At 42.4% G+C, this 18,289-nt stretch overlaps 1 protein-coding gene across 3 annotated transcripts in view; it reads right to left on the bottom strand.

Moving 5' to 3' along the window:
- Positions 1 to 2,850: 2,850 nt before the first annotated feature.
- VEGFB (vascular endothelial growth factor B) overlaps positions 2,851 to 18,289 on the bottom strand; it is a 582,522-nt gene continuing 567,083 nt past the window's right edge. For all 3 annotated transcript variants that reach the window (XM_068259421.1, XM_068259419.1, XM_068259420.1), the window contains exon 9: positions 2,851 to 8,555. In XM_068259421.1, the coding sequence (XP_068115522.1) occupies positions 8,534 to 8,555 (22 nt within the window). In that variant the 3' untranslated portion in view covers positions 2,851 to 8,533. The remainder of the gene's footprint in view (positions 8,556 to 18,289) is intronic.

Genomic DNA, 18,289 nt, shown 5'->3' with positions numbered 1-18,289 from the left:
ACACCAATGAACTGGTACTGTATGCCTTTATGTGTATCTAATGCTGTTTCCATCAGGAACTTTACTTCTATTGCATGCAGTGTCTGCCGCTCCTTGCTCTCTATCTAAGCTTGGATCTTGCTTACAAGCTTTGCTGTGCTATTCTAACTGCTCGGAGGTCCATCAAATTCATCTAATGGAGCATGATTTGCTATAACTTTGATCTTGTGGCTGCATTTAACCTGCTCTCTTGCTGTTGCTGCATCAGTGAACTGTACATGAGCTTCTCTTGCCTGGTGGTATTTAAAACTGTGGCTGCATATACCCTGCTTTCTTGCTGCATCAATGAACTGTATATGAGCTTTTCTCGCCTGGCGGCACTTGAAACTGTGTTCCTCCTAGCCCTCAGCAGACACGGACACTGAGACATACAATAGGAATTGCATATGTCCCTGTTTTTCTAAATAGGGATCTTCTGCATGAACTATTCCATTTATTCATCCCTGATTCAGGGTTTTTTGTATTGAAGATACAGAGGCTTGGTGTGATTGAGTGCATGGGCATGTGTGTGTTGTGGTAAATTTTGACCAGCTACCATAAGTTATTTATATGTATTTGTCTTTGGTGATTTTTTGATGTAATATAGTTTTGCATTTTTGTTTACTTGGTTTGTCCTTCTGTTGCTTGGAGTATATGCCTCGCATTTAGGTCTCCTACAGGTTTTTTTTAAATCAGAAATATATGCAGAACCATATTTGTCCAGAGACTCAGACCAAGGAGCACTAAGTTCTGTCAACTGAACGCAGGAAAAGACAGTCCTTAAATAGGCAATGCATAGCACTAAACAAGATGCAGCTGATGTGATCCTTTCCAAAAGTGCTATTGGAACCTCCCGCAGTTAACCTCTTGAGGACCGCAGTGCTAAACCCCCCTAGTGACCAGGCCATTTTTAGTAAAATAGGCCACTGCAGCTTTAAGGCCAAGCTGCAGGGCCGCACAACCCCAGTACAGCGCTGCTGCCGATCGCATCGCTGTACATGTAAATAGACGTCTTACAGTATTGCCGCTCGGAGACTGAAGGTGGGGCGGAGCTCCGCCCCCCAAGCAGGAGATGCGCGCGCAGCCTGCGTGCGATCTCCTGCATTAGTTGGCCCCAGGACTTTACGCCGATCGGCGTTAGGCGGTCCTGGGCGTGACGTGGTCGGCAGGTGGTTAAGACAAGGAAACTGCAAGTCTTTCATACAGTCATTGAAAGGCCACATCAATCGGAATGGCAGCCAGAAAAGGGATAGCACCACCTGCTGGTGGAGAGCAGAGCAGCCAGAGTCAATGCTGCCACCAGGAGGCAGAAAGTGTGAGGACATGATTCCTAACGAACAATATAATAGCTTGGCAGATTAGCTTTTTGTCCCTAGGTTTGTACAAAGGACAAGGGGACATAACATGTGTATAAAGGAACAAAGTTTTTGCCACATATTGACCACTTGAGGACCGCAGTGTTAAACCCCCTAAATACCAGGCTATTTTTTACTAAATTGGCCACTGCAGCTTTAAGGCCTCGCTGCAGGGCCGCACAACTCAGCACACATGTGATCCCCTCCCCCCTTTTTTTGTAAATATTTATGTCTTTATTTTCGTAATAGAAATTGCTATTTATTTATATATTTTTTACAATCCCCGCCCGCCCTCCCTCCCCCCGCCAGCCACTCAGCGTGATCGGCTGTCATAGCTTCAGCCTATGACAGTTGATCACTTCCCTGCCTCTGAAGGGGACAGCCGTGTCACATGGCTGTCCCCAGAACAGCGCTGCCTTAGATCGCAGCGCTGTACAGGGTAATTAGCTAGCGGTTTTGGGTGATTAGACGGCGATCACAACGCTGGGAGACTGAAGGCCATCCAAGCAGGCATGCGCGCGCATTAGCGCATGATCTCCTGTAAAACAGGCCCGCAGGACCTTACACCGATCGGAGTTGGGCGGTCCTGGGGCTGCCGCCGCGGCCACGCCCATCGTGATGTGGTCAGCTAGTGGTTAAAGGACAGATGCGAGGTAATTAAAAAACAAAAATCTACTGCCAGGGGCTTCCTCCAGCACCTGGCAGCCGTCCTGTGCCCTCGCCGCAGCTCCGCACCCAGCCAGTGGCCCAGGGGTCCCTTACAGAGGCGGAGCTGTGGTGACGGCACAGGATGGCTGCCAGGGGCTGGAGGAAGTAGATTTTTAATTACCCCGGACCTTCCCTTTAAGGAACCGGCAGTAACCTGTTGTGTGCTCTGCCCTTGCTTTTATGATCATATTGGACATCATTGCACGCTGTGCCTTTAATTGGCTGAGTAGCCCCACAAATGTTTGGTGCTACCATGCTAAAATGTCTTTTTTTTCTTTTTTTTTTAATTCTTTCATTACAGGTAAACTACCTCCCAATTCTAAATGCACACTTTTGCCCTTAAAGTGAACCCGATGTGAAAATAAACAATTATATTTATCCTCCTACTCCTAAAAATGACTTTTTAAGACATCCCAGGATTTTGTTTTATATTTAAACATTTAGAAAGTAGATTGAATGTTTTGTTGTCTCTATTCAGTTGCAGTCTATTAAGTGTCCCTAAATGAAAATACATGAACTATATTGACCCTTTCTCTCTCCATCTGCTCTCAGAAATATGTAGAAAATGTATTTTGCCACAAAAAACTTTTATGGTTGTAATTTGCTTATCAGTGATGTTTACTATATTCCTGACAAGGTTCTGACAAGACAGAAGCTGTCATATCCAGCCTTAAAAATTAACTATTTCAGGCAGCAAAATAAAACAAGTAAAACACCCTGGTTATTAATATGTTTAGTACTGTACATACACATATTTATCTCATCATGTCACATGTCGCCTCGGGTACACTTTAATTGGCGAAGGATGCAATGACAAACTTTACTCATGTTACCCTATAGTAAATTCCCCTTTGGTCAAATGGGGATGAATAATTAAATTATTTATTACTTGCAAAATTCTGCCATTAAAGGTTTACTGAAAAGCACTTTCATAATTGAATATCTTTATTGAATTACACTATGTGGCATAATATATTTTGCCTGTAACAAATACAAATGTATACTTTTGAGAAAGCAACTGGTTAAAAAAGAGCATACAAACATCTTACACTGAAATATATCAAACAATTCATAAATATGTCTATTAGTAGTAGTACATTTTTCTTGTAGATAGTATAAATCAGCGTGGTACGGAAAAGTGGAAGCAGACAGAGGTTTTCCAATCCACAATTAGAAGGTTAACAAGCTTATATACTGTATCCTTGGCGCTATCTCTAAAATCCAGATTCTTATGCAACCGTTGATGACGGTGGAAAGCTGAAACCTGGTCGGGAGAGGAGAACGGGCTTTACCTTAAAGGACAAGTAATGTTTTTATTGGAAGCTGCACTCTGCTGATGCAGATTGTGCACATACCTTATAGGCGATTTTAACCAGTTCACCCCCCAAGGGTTTTTACCCTAATGGACCAGAGCAATTTTCACCTGTCAGTGCTCCTCCCTTTTATTCCCTAATAACTTTATTACTACTTTTTCACAAGAAAATTATCTATACCTCGTTATTTTCGCCACCAATTAGGCTTTCTGTGGGTAGTACATTTTGCTCAGAATTTTTTTATTCTAAATGCGTTTTAATGGGAAAAATACAAACATAATGGAAAAAATTCATTATTTCTCAGTTTTCAGCCATTATAGTTGTAAAATTAAACATTCTCCTGTGGATAAAAGCAACATATTTTACTTGCCCAGTCGTCCCGATTATTAAACCATTTAAATTATGTTCCTATCACAATGTATGGTGACAATATATTATTTTGAAATATAGGTGTTATTTTTCTGTTTTTTTTTGTTTTTGTTTTTTTGTTCTGGCCATAATTACAAGCCCCTATGTAATAAAGTAAAATTAATTTACCCTCAAGTATAGATTAAAAAAGCTGAGACCCTAAGGCAACTATTTATTTATTTATTTTAAGCTGATTTTTTTTACACGTTTTTTTTTTTTGGGGGGGGGGGGGGGGTTGTAATTTATTGATTTTATTTATGTTGTGTATGTACATATTATGTATGTGCCTGTATGTGTAGTATACCTTTTGGCCACAAGTTGGCGCTAGTGAACACTCTCCTGTTATAGGAAGTGATCGCTCTTTTTTTTTACATTTTGTTAACTGTGACAGTTTCCTGTTTTTGTGAATGGACGTGGCCGCTGTTCGCGGTCACGTCCATTCACTCCAGGCTTTGCGATTGGGTAGAGGACCCCAACCACTTAGCACAGGATCCTGACGGAAATGGCGGCGATAGCGGCGCGCACATGTGTGGAGCGGTGGTGGCGGGGTCGCGCAACGTATTAAAACGTCCTGTTGCCGGCTAACAGTTAACAGGCTTAAGCATGACGTTTTAATACGATACATTGTCATTAAATGGTTAAGCGACCAGGGTCCAGCATGCATGGACCCTCAATGTAAGTTGAACTTTTATCTTTTTGTGTGACTTGCAATAAATTGAGATTCCATGAGGGCAAAAGTAAGCCTATTTTGTGGTTTATCCCTTGGTGGTGGCCACTTATCTCTGTGGAGCACGGGTGATTACAGGATGCATAAGAATCTGGATTTTAGAGAAAGCGCAGAGGATAGACTGTATAACCTAGTAGTACATCTTTATTTACAGATTTATTGTTTGCTTGAAAAAGCAATGGGTTAGGGTCGGTTCACATGGCCGGCTGCTCATTTTGCTATGGCCAAACTCTAAAAATGTTTCTCTGCTAATGAACAGAAAAACGTTTGGCACTGGGGATACCATAACCATGAACATCGCTGACCCTGCATGTAGCATTTGGGATATCTCGATCCACTGCAGCACTTGACTAAATGACAGGGATCAATGATAAACAGCGTGAGATGAATGATTCCATACATCTCAATACAGACACTAGCAGTTGTCCATCAAAACCTTGTCCATCTCAACCCTAAAGTCTGAGGCTACATTCACAGTGGGACATTGCGGAGCTGCGTTATAAACTCTTATAACACAGCTTACCGCACTATAATGGTAATCCTATGCGTTGTTCACATTGCGATGTTAGTGTAGCATTGTAACGTGTAGCATTATGGTAACGCACTGCTTGCAGTGCGTTATCTCTAAACACACGCATTACAAGGTACAGGAAAGCATATTTTTCATTGTCTGTATGCTTTTATGTACCTACTGTATGTGACAGTAACGCAGCGTTAACCACTTAAGCCCACAGGGTTGTACATTTTTTGCATCTGAGCATCTTTCACCTCCCATTCATTTGCCAATAACTTTATCACTACTCATCACAATGAATTGATCTATATCTTGTTTTTTCTGCCTTCAATTAGGCTTTCTTTGGGTGATACATTTTGCTAAGAATTAATTTATTCTAAATCTATTTTAACAGGAATATTAAGAATGAAATGGAAAAAATTCATTATTTCTCAGTTTTTGGCCATCATAGTTTAAAATGAATACATGTTACCGTAATTAAAACCCATGTATTTTATTTGCCTTTTTGTCCCGTTTATTACACCATTTAAACTATGTCCCTATCAGAATGTATGGCGCCGATATTTTATTTCGAAATAAAGGTGCATTTTTTTCAATTTGCGTCCATCACTATTTACAAGCCCATAATTTAAAAAATTATATTAATATACTCCTTTGACATGCATATTTAAAAAGTTCAGACCCTTAGGTAACTATTTATGTGTTTGTTTGTTTTTTAATTGTAATTTGTTTATTTTTTTTATTTATTTGGGTAATTTTTGGTGTGGGGAAGTAAACAGCTAATTTTTAAATGTAATTGAATGTATTTATTTATTAAAAAAAATTATGTGTGTGTAGTTTTCTATTTGGCTACAAGATGGCCACAGTCAAAAAAGTCCTAGAAGTGTACGATGACGCTTCCAGGAACTAGAATGAAGACGGGAACTTTTTTTTTGCAGAAAGACCGCAGTCTCTGTGAAGAGACTGTCGGTTTTTCTGCGGGGAACTTAGATCGGTGAATGGGAATTATATTCCCATTCACTGATCGGGGGGCTAACGGCGGGCGGCAGGAGCACGCGCGATCACGCACACCGCACACTACAAGCAGCACAGCCTATCTGGATGAACATATTCGTCCAGATAGTTAAAAAAATACAAGATTTCAGAAATGAAATCTATTTTCTAAATTATAATAATAAATAGCAGCCTTTTTTCGGCTGCATGATGACAAATATAAAATATTTTACATTTATTGGAGGAACCCCTCCCTTCCTTTCATATTGCCGGGACAGAATCCGGCAGACTGGTTTAGTAGATGGTCTCCAGCAAAGCCTTTCATTGTCTTTATCCTTATGATGTTTATTGAGTAAACTGTCTAAAAACCCATAAATATGTTGACAGCAAAAATTTTATACAGTAGCTGGGAAATCAATACCGTGTAACTGAAAAGGATTAGTATGCTGAAGACTCAAATGTCATCTTATATGTGTCAAAAATCTGGTCATGTGACCTAAAGTTACAGGGACTCTGTAACAAAAATGTCATTGTGTTTTCTACCATCCTACAGGTTCCTAAACCTATTATAATGTGCTCTGGCTTACTGCAGCACTTTATACTATCACCATCTCTGTAATAAATCAGCTTATCTTTCCCCTGTCGGACTTGTCATCCTGAGTCTGGAAGGCTGCCAACTCTTCAGTGTGATCTGCTAAGCATGCCCCCTCTATGCACACTCCCCTGTGTGTGTGTGCTATTTACATTAGCCAGCTTTTCTCTGCTCTCGTATCTTTTCCAAGCTGGATAAATCCTCTGTTCACATACTGATGAGTCACATACTGCAGAATTACAGACAACCGGGCAGAGCTGTCTGCAAGAGTAAACAAACAATCAGCTTGTAACTCTTTAGTGAGCTTCAGGAGGAAAGAAACACACAAATGATCTCTTGAGATTCAAAAGGAAGGCTGTATACAGCCTGATTGTGTATGGATGTATTTTCTATGTGTGGACATACTGTACATCAACCTACTTCCTGTTTTGGTGGCCATTTTGTTTGTTTACAAACAAACTTTTTAAAACTGTTTTTAACTACTTTTAATGCGGTGCGGAGCGGCGAAATTGTGACAGAGGGTAATAGGAGATGTCCCCTAACACATTGGTATGTTTACTTTTGTGTGATTTTAACAATACAGATTCTCTTTAAGCAAGTATACAAGTTAACAGCATGATGGGTAAGCAGGGCTACTTCTGCTGTTTGGCATACATTGCTATGCTGTTTAGGGGATGGGGCAGAGGCCAATTTCAAGATGGAAATCTTGCTTTGAAAGTCTTGTCTGTTGTGCAAAAAGTGGCAGGTGAAGATGTTCCAAATTATTTATTTGACCTTAGCTAATAAATAAACTTATATTCAGATAAGAACAGCCCCTGCAATTGTGTGTCTGGACAGGGCTAGAAATCCATGTATGTATTAAATTGCTAAATAGATGACTGAACTCAATATATGTACACAGTTGTGAACTCCATGGTATAACAAAAGCCAAGCACTGTCACTTTTTATTGTAATGGCAAAATATTAAAGAGAACCTGTACTGAGTAAAAATATTTAAAATAAACACATGAGGTAACTTCAAATGAACATTGCATAGTTACCATGCCATCGGTTCCTCTCAGAAGCTCACCATTTTCTTCTGACAATAATCCCTTCCAGTTCTGACAATATTTTGTCAGATCTGAAATATATCAGTTGATGTCAGTAAAATATCAGTTGCTGTCAGTTATAGCTGAGAGGGAAACTGATGTACCAGGTAATGTCCATGTTTCCCTATGGCTCAAGTGGGCGATGTTACAGTTTAACTGTGTGCTGACCAGAAAGCTGTTATGGGTAATGGCCATTTTCAAAATGGAGGACGGAAAATTCCCTCGATCACAGAGAACAAATAGGACGCCGGAGAGGAGAAAGACACTGAGGAGTAGACTACATGGAAGGCAAGTATGACTTGTGTATGCTTATTTTGACTTTTAATTTTCAGTTCAGGTTTTCTTTAAGTGAAATATATACCTGTACAAGAATCAAGTCTTTACATACAATACCATTTCCTAAAGTTGAAATTTGAATTCAAGGGAACATGGCTGGCAACATTATATTTTTGGTTTCATGTATTCTATTCTATTTAAAGTAAATATACACATACAAAAATACTTATTACTTTTGAGTAAATCTAGAGCAAAACATGAAAAATGCTGTAGTATTAAAATGTCTTTAGATACATTTGCACAAAATCCTGAGTTCTTCCATTAAAGTCCATCCAAGCAGGCCACAGTCGGACTATGTACTTTCTAAAGATGGAGGTCTCCATAATTAAACTCACTTAATATTTAGCCATAGTAGTAACCAGCAGATATTCTCCCGCTATGATCCTCATTTTGGCAGTGAGTGGTAAAGGACTGATGCAACTTATTGTGGAATCATTTGGTTAACCATTTAAAATGTGGTAGTTCTGAACTATAGTGAATGTCAGCTTCTTGTTTTTTCACACCTGGTTGGAGAAGAGATTGGAAACAAGTGTTATTATGATTTGAAGTAGCATAGCGAATGACAAGACACAGAACAATTATATTGTGCTTTTATCCTGTCAGACTCAAAGCAACAGAGCTGCAGCCACTAGGACACACTCTATAGGCAGTAGCATTGTTATGGGCTCTGGCCAGAGATCTCCTCAATGAATACAGTAGGTGCTGGCTTACTGAACAGGAAGAGCCAAGTTGCAAACTCTGGTCTCCTGCGTCATAGGCAGAGCCCTTAAAGAGAATCTGTATTGTTAAAATCGCACAAAAGTAAACATACCAGTGTGTTAGGGGACATCTCCTATTACCCTTTGTCACAATTTCACCGCTCCCCGCCGCATTAAAAGTGGTTAAAAACAGTTTTAAAAAGTTTGTTTATAAACAAACAAAATGGCCACCAAAACAGGAAGTAGGTTGATGTACAGCATGTCCACACATAGAAAATACACCCATACACAAGCAGGCTGTATACAGCCTTACTTCTGAATCTCAAGAGATCACTTGTGTGTGTTTACCTTCTGTCCCCAGCTTCTCTCATGCACTGAACATTACAGGCTTCCTGCAGACAGCTCTGCCTATGTCGTTAATTCCTCAGTATGTGACAGACCAGCTCCTTTCACAGCCTCCAGAGGAGAATTTTTATCCAGCTCTCTTCTATCACTGATAAGATAGCAGAGAAGCTGCTGGCTTATGTAAATAAAACACACACTGGAGTGTGCATAGAGGAACAGTTCAACACTGAAGAACTTGGCAGCCTTCCAGACACAGGCAGACAAGTCTGACAGGGGAAAGATACATTGATTTATTACAGAGATGGTTATAGTAGAAAGAGCTGCAGTAAGCCACAACACATTAGAATAGGTTTAGGAACGTGTAGGATGGTAGAAAAAAACATTGTAATTTTTGCTACAGAGTCACTTTAACCAGTACTGAGCTATGGTAACTACCCCATATTATTCTTTAGCACTGGAGTTAAGTACTATGGAAATCGCCTCATTTCTGGACCATGGCTTTCCCACTACATGAATGTCGGGTCAGTAGCTCAGCTCGATTGTCTGGCAGTAAGTATATAAAGGTATTGTAATAGATAACTTCTGCTTTCTCTGACAGCTACCTACCATACACTGCCCAATGTTTTTAATGGTTTAAAAAAATAAATAAATATATAAGGTAGATTTCTGTCACACAGTCACACATTTCCCATTTCCCAATTAATCCAGAAGAAGGCAAAAAAAAAAAAAACAACCTTAGGGCTCGTTCACACCTAGGGTGTTTTGAGCACATTATTTCAGCACCGGCGATTTTAAAAATCGCCCTAAAAAGGTTTGTGCAATGAATCACTATGTGATAGTTCATATCAGCGTGATTTGTCGGCTTTCTGCTCAGCAAAGCGCTGCATGTACCATTTTTAGGGTGATTTTGCTACAATGGAAGGTATAGGATAAGCACAAAACATTAACAAAATTGCTTTATGTGGTGATTGCCTAAGCGGTATTTCTTCAGTGGATATTTTAATTGGAAGTCATTCCGGGTCAGACTGCACTTCCTGTTTGCACAGCAAGCTAAGGCCGCAGAAAAAGCCAAAATGACAGTAAAAGCTGGTTTAATAATAATTACTTTTTTTGTATAGCGCTTTTCTCCTGTCGGACTCAAAGCGCTTGTGAGGCAGGCCACTAGAGCACACTCAGTAGGCAGTAGCAGTGTTAGGTAGAGATGGCCCGAATGGTTTTCATGCGAACGGTTCCAGGTTAACTTTCGGTGGTTCGCGTTCGCCAGCGAACGCGAACTTTTGCGGAAGTTCGATTCGCCCCACATAGTGCACTATTAGGGTCAACTTTGACCCTCTACATCACAGTCAGCAGGCACATTGTAACCAATTAGGCTACACTCTCTCCTGGAGCCCCACCCCCCTTTTAAAAGGCAGGCAGCCCCGGGCTTTACACTCACTCGTGTGCCTGCATTACTTAGTGAAGAGACAGCTGCTGGCAGACTCTCATAGGGAAAGATTAGTTAGGCTGTTGTAATACAATACAATACAATAACATTTCTATAGCCCTTTTCTCCCATAGGACTCAAAGCGCTTAGGCTCTCTCAGATTCAGTAATTAGTAGGATGAAGTATTCACACAACAAAAGTTATATTTCTGCAAATGCCAAACTGAACAGGTGGGTTTTCAGTCTGGATTTAAACACGTCCAGGGATGGAGCTGTCCTGATCTGTTGAGGTAAGGAGTTCCAAAACGTAGGGGCAGCATGACAGAAGGCTCTGGGACCAAAAGTTTCCAAGTGGACTCTGGGTATGACTAGGTTATTAGAACCTGTTGATCTGGGAATGCGGGGATTGCTACGTAGCTGCAACATATCTTTCATGTATCCAGGCCCTAGATTATTCAGGGATTTAAATGTCAGTAGGCCGATCTTGAATAGGACTCTCCATTCTATAGGTAGCCAGTGAAGGGAGTGCAGGACTGGCGTTATGTGGCAGTGACGGGGTTGGTTGGTTAGCAGTCTGGCAGCAGTATTCTGTATCAGCTGTAGAAGGTACAAGACCTTTTTTGGAAGGCCAGTGTAGAGAGCATTGCAGTAGTCCAGTCGGGATGTGATGAAGGCGTGGACTAAGGTTGGCAGATCTTCTGGGGGTATGAGGTGCTTGATTTTTGCAATGTTCTTCAGGTGAAAATAGGATGATTTCACCACAGCAGAGATTTGAGTTCTGAAGTTTAAATCCCAATCAATTAGAACTCCCAGGCTACGCACATGATCAGAGCTGCGTAGATCCGTGCCTCCTATTCCCAGTGGTGAAGACTGCAAGTTAAGTTGTTTTGTTATCATGCTCTGCCCTCCAATCAGAAGAACTTCAGTTTTGGTTTCATTTAGTTTCAGCCAGTTGTTATTCATCCATTTCTGTAGTTCACGTAAGCAGGCGTTTATAGTTAGAGTTGGGTCTGTCACACCAGGCTTGAAGGCTTTATATAGTTGGGTGTCGTCTGCATAGCAGTGGTATGTCAGGCCATGTTTTTGGATTAGTTTTCCCAGCGGTAACATGTAAATCGTGAAAAGCAGGGGAGAGAGGATTGAGCCCTGGGGCACCCCATACTTAAGTGATATAGGGGTGGACAGGAAGGGCCCCATAGACACTTTGTGGGTTCTGCCACTCAAGAAGGATTGGAACCACTGAAGAACTATGCCATCAATGCCGCAGTATTCCTGTAGCCTGTTTATCAAAATGTCATGGTCAACTGTATCAAAGGCTGCAGAAAGGTCTAGCAGTATGAGGATCCAGCACTCTCCTCTGTCTCTTGCCATGAGCAGGTGGTTGCATATTTGGATGAGGGCAGTTTCAGTGTTGTGGTGTTTCCTGAAGCCAGACTGGAATGGGTCATAACTGTTGTTTTGTAGGATTTGGGCTTCTAGCTGGAGGTAAACCGCTTTTTCAATTAGCTTGCCCAGAAAGGGAAGGTTAGAGACAGGTCTGTAGCTGGTCATTGCATCTGGGTCCAGGGAGGGTTTTTTGAGGAGAGGCCTGATGATTGCTTCCTTCAGTAAAGCAGGAAATATCCCTGATTTTAAGGAACAGTTAACAATTTTTAGGAATACCGGTACGAACAGGTCGGGGCAGTTCAACATGAACTGTGTTGGGCCAGGATCCAGGTCACAGGTAGTTAGGCGGACGTGAAGGAGGATGCTTGATGTGACTTCTTCATCAATTTCTTTGAAGTTAGACCAAGGTGTTACATTGTCTCTGCTAATGGTCTTCGGCGCTATATTAGGCTCAGATGCTGTAAGTTGGATGGCGGACCTTATAGCGGAGACTTTGTCTGTGAAGAAATGGGCAAATTGGTCACAGAGGTCCTTTGAAGACTCGATATTAAGTTTTTGACATGCCGGGTTGCAGATTTTTTCCACTGTGCGGAACAGTTGGGCTGGTTTGTTAACTGCATTTGCAATCTCTTGTGATAGAAAGGATGATTTTTTTCCCGTGATTACCTTTTGGTAGCTCTTCAAGTGGAGGATTAAGGCATGTTTGTCTTCTGGGGACTGAGATTTGCGCCACAGTCTCTCAAGTTTTCGGCCTTGTCTTTTCAGCTCTTTTATAGCGTTATCAAACCACTGTGCATGATGATGTGGAGTAAGATATTTGGTGCGCAGAGGAGCAATGGTCTCAAAGGTGGAGGACACACATTTGTTGTATTTAAACACCAGAGTATCAGGGTCCAAGCTGGAGTCCAAGCTGTTGTAGGCTTGTTAGTTTGCTCCTGGCTGATTGTTATTGCTAAAATAGCACCCCTCAACAGCTCTTTTGAGAGCTAATGTTCTCCTGATGTGTCTTTTTTTTGTGTTGCCCACTGACACTGCATTATACAGCCCTATCTGTTGCAGCTGGACCTTGGTAATGGTTATTATTGTGCCAGCCAGGCCCTGCCTAACTATCTATACTGGGACATCTACCTATGCCTACCTAACTACTGGGGCACCTACTTACTTATACAGGGACACCTACCTATGATTACCTACCTACCTATACTAGGGCACCTACCTATACCTATGCCTACCTATCTATACTGGGTCTCCTACCTATGCCTAGCTAACTACTGGGGCACCTACCTATGCCTACCTACCTATACTGGGACTCCTACCTATGCCTACCTACCTATACTGGGACTCCTACCTATGCCTACCTACATATACTGGGGCACCTACCTATGCCTACCTACCTATACTGGGACTCCTACCTATGCCTAGCTAACTACTGGGGCACCTACCTATGCCTACCCACCTATACTGGGTCTCCTACCCATGCCTACCTACCTATACTGGGACTCCTACCTATGCCTACCTACCTATACTGGGACTCCTACCTATGCCTAGATAACTACTGGGGCACCTACATATGCCTACCTACCTATACTGGGTCTCCTACCTATGCCTACCTACCTATACTGGGACTCCTACTTATGCCTAGCTAACTACTGGGGCACCTACCTGTGCCTACCTACCTATACTGGGTCTCCTACCTATGCCTACCTACCTATACTGGAACTCCTACTTATGCCTACCTACCTATACTGGGACTCCTACCTATGCCTAACTAACTACTGGGGCACCTACCTATGCCTACCTACCTATACTGGGACTCCTACTTATGCCTAGCTAACTAATGGGGCACCTACCTGTGCCTACCTACCTATACTTGGTCTCCTACCTATGCCTACCTACCTATAATGGAACTCCTACTTATGCCTACCTACCTATACTGGGACTCCTACCTATGCCTAACTAACTACTGGGGCACCTACCTATGCCTACCTACCTATACTGGGACTCCTACCTATGCCTAGCTAACTACTGGGGCACCTACCTATGCCTATCTACCTATACTTGGACTCCTACCTATGCCTACCTACCTATACTGGGACTCCTACCTATGTCTAGCTAACTACTGGGGCACCTACCTATGCCTACTTACCTATACTGGGACTCCTAACTATGCCTACCTACCTATACTGGGACTCCTACCTATGCCTAGCTAACTGCTGGGGCACCTACCTATGCCTATCTACCTATACTGGGGCACCTACCTATGCCTACCTACCTATACTGGGGCATCTACCTATGCCTACCTACATACAAGAAGATAATAAGGTTGTTGCTTCATTGTGGACAGACCAAATTTGATCAGCTGGACAGTCACTGTTCTATCATTGAGCTACCACAGCCCGGTGACCATATGGGCTTGTAAACCGCTATCGCCACGGTGTGCACCAGTCCAGCACGGCTGTCACTACGCAAACAGCTGTTTGCGGTGCATTACACAGTGAGTTTGGTGTGTCAGTGTGAAGCAGTACTCTAATTACACTCCCTGATTGATGTATACACATGCAAGATGTTTGAAAGCACTTTAGTCCTGCAATTTAGCATTCAATGTGATTTCTGCCCATAAACCGCTGCTTTGCGTCAAATCTAGATTTTTCCCCGGGATTTTTGGCATGTATCCCACTCCGCCATGCCCCCCTCCAGGTGTTAGACCCCTTGAAACATCTTTTCCATCACTTTTGTGGCCACCATAATTTTTTCTAGTTTTCAAAGTTCGCCTCCCCATTGAAGTCTATGGCAGTTCACGAACCTAAAATCAGAGGTTCGGGCCATCTCTTGTGTTAGGGAGTCTCGCCCAAAGAACTCCTTACTGAATAGATGTTGGCTTACTGAACAGGCAGAGCAAAGATTCGAACCCAGGTCTCCTGTGTCAGAGTTGGAGCCCTTAACCATTACACTATCCGCGGTTTAACACGGAGGAGCTAATAAGAAAGATACAGGACCATCAGGAATTGTATGACAAGAAGCATCCTGACTATAAGGACACCTGCAAGACGAATCAGGTGTGGGCTGACATAGCTGCAAACTTTTGTGAGGACATATGGGACCAATTATCAAATAAAAACAAAACAACTAAAAGTAAGTTGACTGTTCTGTTGGCATTAATCTGTTATTTGCTTGCATCAGTGTTTTTTTTATCTTTTTTTAATCTATGTAATGCTATGGTGTGCAGTGAAGAAGGCAATACTGTTTGGCTTGTAATATGTAGAGGTGGCCCGAACGGTTCGCCGGCGAACGGGAACCAGCGAACTTCCGTGGTGCATCATGAGGGTCAACTTTGACCCTCTACATCACAGTCAGCAGGCACATTGTAGCCAATCAGGCTACACTCCCTCCTGGAGTGCCCCCCCCCCCCCCTTATAAAAGGCAGCGTCAGGCATTGGACTCACTCGTGTGTCTGCATTAATTAGAGAAGGGAAAGCTGCTGCAGACTCTCATAGGGAAAAGCTTAGTTAGGCTCTTGTAGGCTTCTTAGCTTAACCTTGTTGATTCCTATTGCTAAAAAAGCACCCCTCAACAGCTCTTTTGAGCGCTAATCTTGTTCCTGTGATCTATATTTTTTTTTTTGTGTGTGTGTGTCCCACAGACACTTGTGTTGCATAGACAGCCTTGGTAATTCCTACAGTGTGTGCCACTGCCAAGCCCAGCACATTCAATGACTACCTGCGTGTGTGACAGGTGCACATTGTAATACCTATCACTGCATATACCTAACTGTTTACCCCTTCTATCAAACCTAACCACAAGAGTCAAAAGATTCGAACAGGACACCACAGAAACAAAAATTAAAAAACTTAACCGCGACAGATTAGCCTATGCTGAACATAGGGAAAGGGAACGCAAACCGCGACCCACACCCACCCTACCTATACAAACAGCACCTATCATTTGTCCACCTTTTCCACCACCACCACTTATGAGCCTTACCATTCCCAAACCCACACCACACCATTACCCATCTTACCCACCACCACCTCTTAACTTTGGCCAACCCCCACACCCCCACCCACCACCTCCACCACCGCCCAACACTTCCAACCCCACACCCAACACCAAGAATACAGTTAGTTTGTCCAAATTAATACACCCCCCCCCCCCCCAACAGCTTCAACTACAAGAAACCTGATCCCGCAAAAAATACACCCAAAACACCACGATCCATCCGCACTAAAATCAAATTCAACCCCAAGATTCCCTCCAATACAGCTCAAGGCAAACCTGATACCAAAGGTCCACATGCTGTAGCAGACAGGAGCAAAATCTATACCTTTCTCAGCCCATCCACATTCAACTTCACCAACTCAAATCCACCAGAAAATCTGATCATACAAAAATCCATCACAGCAGTATCACCAAAGGATGACAATCCCTCCCCCACCAAGACATCAACTGACGACGTAATAGACATCAACTTAGGGCTATCTCAAATTAGCACTTACACCTCAGGCCCAAACTCGCCTACAATATCAGAATCACCCACACCAGCCCCCCCATCTCCCCCCACAGCTCCCCCACAAACAAATGTCTGCAAATTTTTCATACCCAAGAACTCCCAACACACCCACAATACTGAAACTCAAAACCAGTCCCTGTCACCATCTTTTTTAGAACTACCAGCCTCGCTGTCACAGAATGTTCTGTGCACACAATTGCCCAGTCCCATTTCATCCCAGTCCATTCTGAAACCCACAAACAAAATGAAACGACCATTGTCAGACACCGAAAACGAGGCTGTAGAGGCAAAGGAAAAAAGAAACAAAAGATAACACCTCATCCCCTCACGTCCGACATCTCCACAACCACAGAAACCAAAAAGAGCATTTTCAATCTTTCCCAACACATCCTTACCAAACATGAAACCAGTTTACTAGAGAAGGGCTTATCGTTTTGTCCGACCAATCAATCTAACCTATTCGAGCTGTTCAGTGATCTCAACACCTACGTCCGCAAACTTACTTTAAAAAGACACTTTGCCCTAAAAAAACATGCCACCACCCTACACAATGACCCGACCCAGCTCATCATTACCTCAGATGACACACTCCCCATAGTTTCCGCATCAACCGCTGAGATAGAGACTGAAAAATACATCAACACCCAACTCAAAGGCCGATCACGTTTCTACCCAACTGCCTCAAAGGGAAATTATATTGATACTTTCTACTCCCTAGTTTTGAAGGATTTACAGGAACTCAATATCCCCGATATCATCCCCACATCAAATCTTACAAAGGTCTTTACCCTCTTTCCTTAAAGATTCCCAACACCTCATCAACTTTCTCCAATTGATACCCTGGCAGAACGACTACATCTGGCTAACTTGCGATGTTACCTCACTTTATACTAACATACCACATACCTTTGGCCTTACAGCTTTACAATACTATCTCCGTTCCAACAGCTCCATGCCACAAACCCAACAATCATTCCTCATGAAGTGCACAGAGTTTATCCTTAATAACAATGTCTTCACCTTCCAAGATAAAACCTACCACCAAGTCAGCGGCGTTTCTATGGGAAGTTCCTTCTCCCCCTCTTACGCTAACCTAGCCATGGGATATTTAGAATATTTAAAAATGTACAACCACAACCCATTCTCAAACAATATAGTATTCTACAAATGATATATAGATGACCTAATATTTATATGGAAGGGCACATCCGAATTAATCCCGTCCTTCCTTGAATATCTCAATACCAACCCAGCCGGCCTACAGTTTACATCCCACCACAATCCAGTATCCATAGAATACGTTGATCTCATTCTTTACACAGACCAACACCGCATCAAAACCAAAACATTCTTTAAACCCGTCGACGCCAATAATTATATCCATTATCACAGCTATCACCACCGCCCTTGGACCAAAAACACCCCATATAGCCAGTACAAGAGAATTTACCGTAATTGCACAGATATACAACAATACAACTCCCAATCCAAAATTCTCACCAAGAAATTCATCGATCGCAAATACCCTAAAAAATTACTACAAGATGCATACAAAAAAGCTACATTTACCAACTCGCCAAAACCCCACTCCGATGTTCAGACTACAGAAATGCCCAGATTCATTACCAAATACAGTTTCCAGCACCAAGCTATTCGAAATATCCTTAACGATAGATTGGAAATCCTTCTACAAGATCCCCATCTAAGGTCCATTATACCACCAAGACCCACCATCACTTACAGACGCGCCCCTAACCTCCGCAGTATACTAGCTCCCAGTAAACTCCGCCACATACCACTAGACACGCATCATGACTCTAGTACCGGTCCACCAGAATGTGCTCCATGTAACAACAAAAAATGCCTAGCCTGCCAATTT

The sequence above is a fragment of the Hyperolius riggenbachi genome, chromosome 11, assembly GCF_040937935.1.
Source record: "Hyperolius riggenbachi isolate aHypRig1 chromosome 11, aHypRig1.pri, whole genome shotgun sequence".
Taxonomy (NCBI): Eukaryota; Metazoa; Chordata; class Amphibia; order Anura; family Hyperoliidae; genus Hyperolius; species Hyperolius riggenbachi.
The sequence above is the reverse complement of the archived record's forward strand: the minus strand, read 5'-3'. Positions and strand labels throughout refer to the sequence as shown.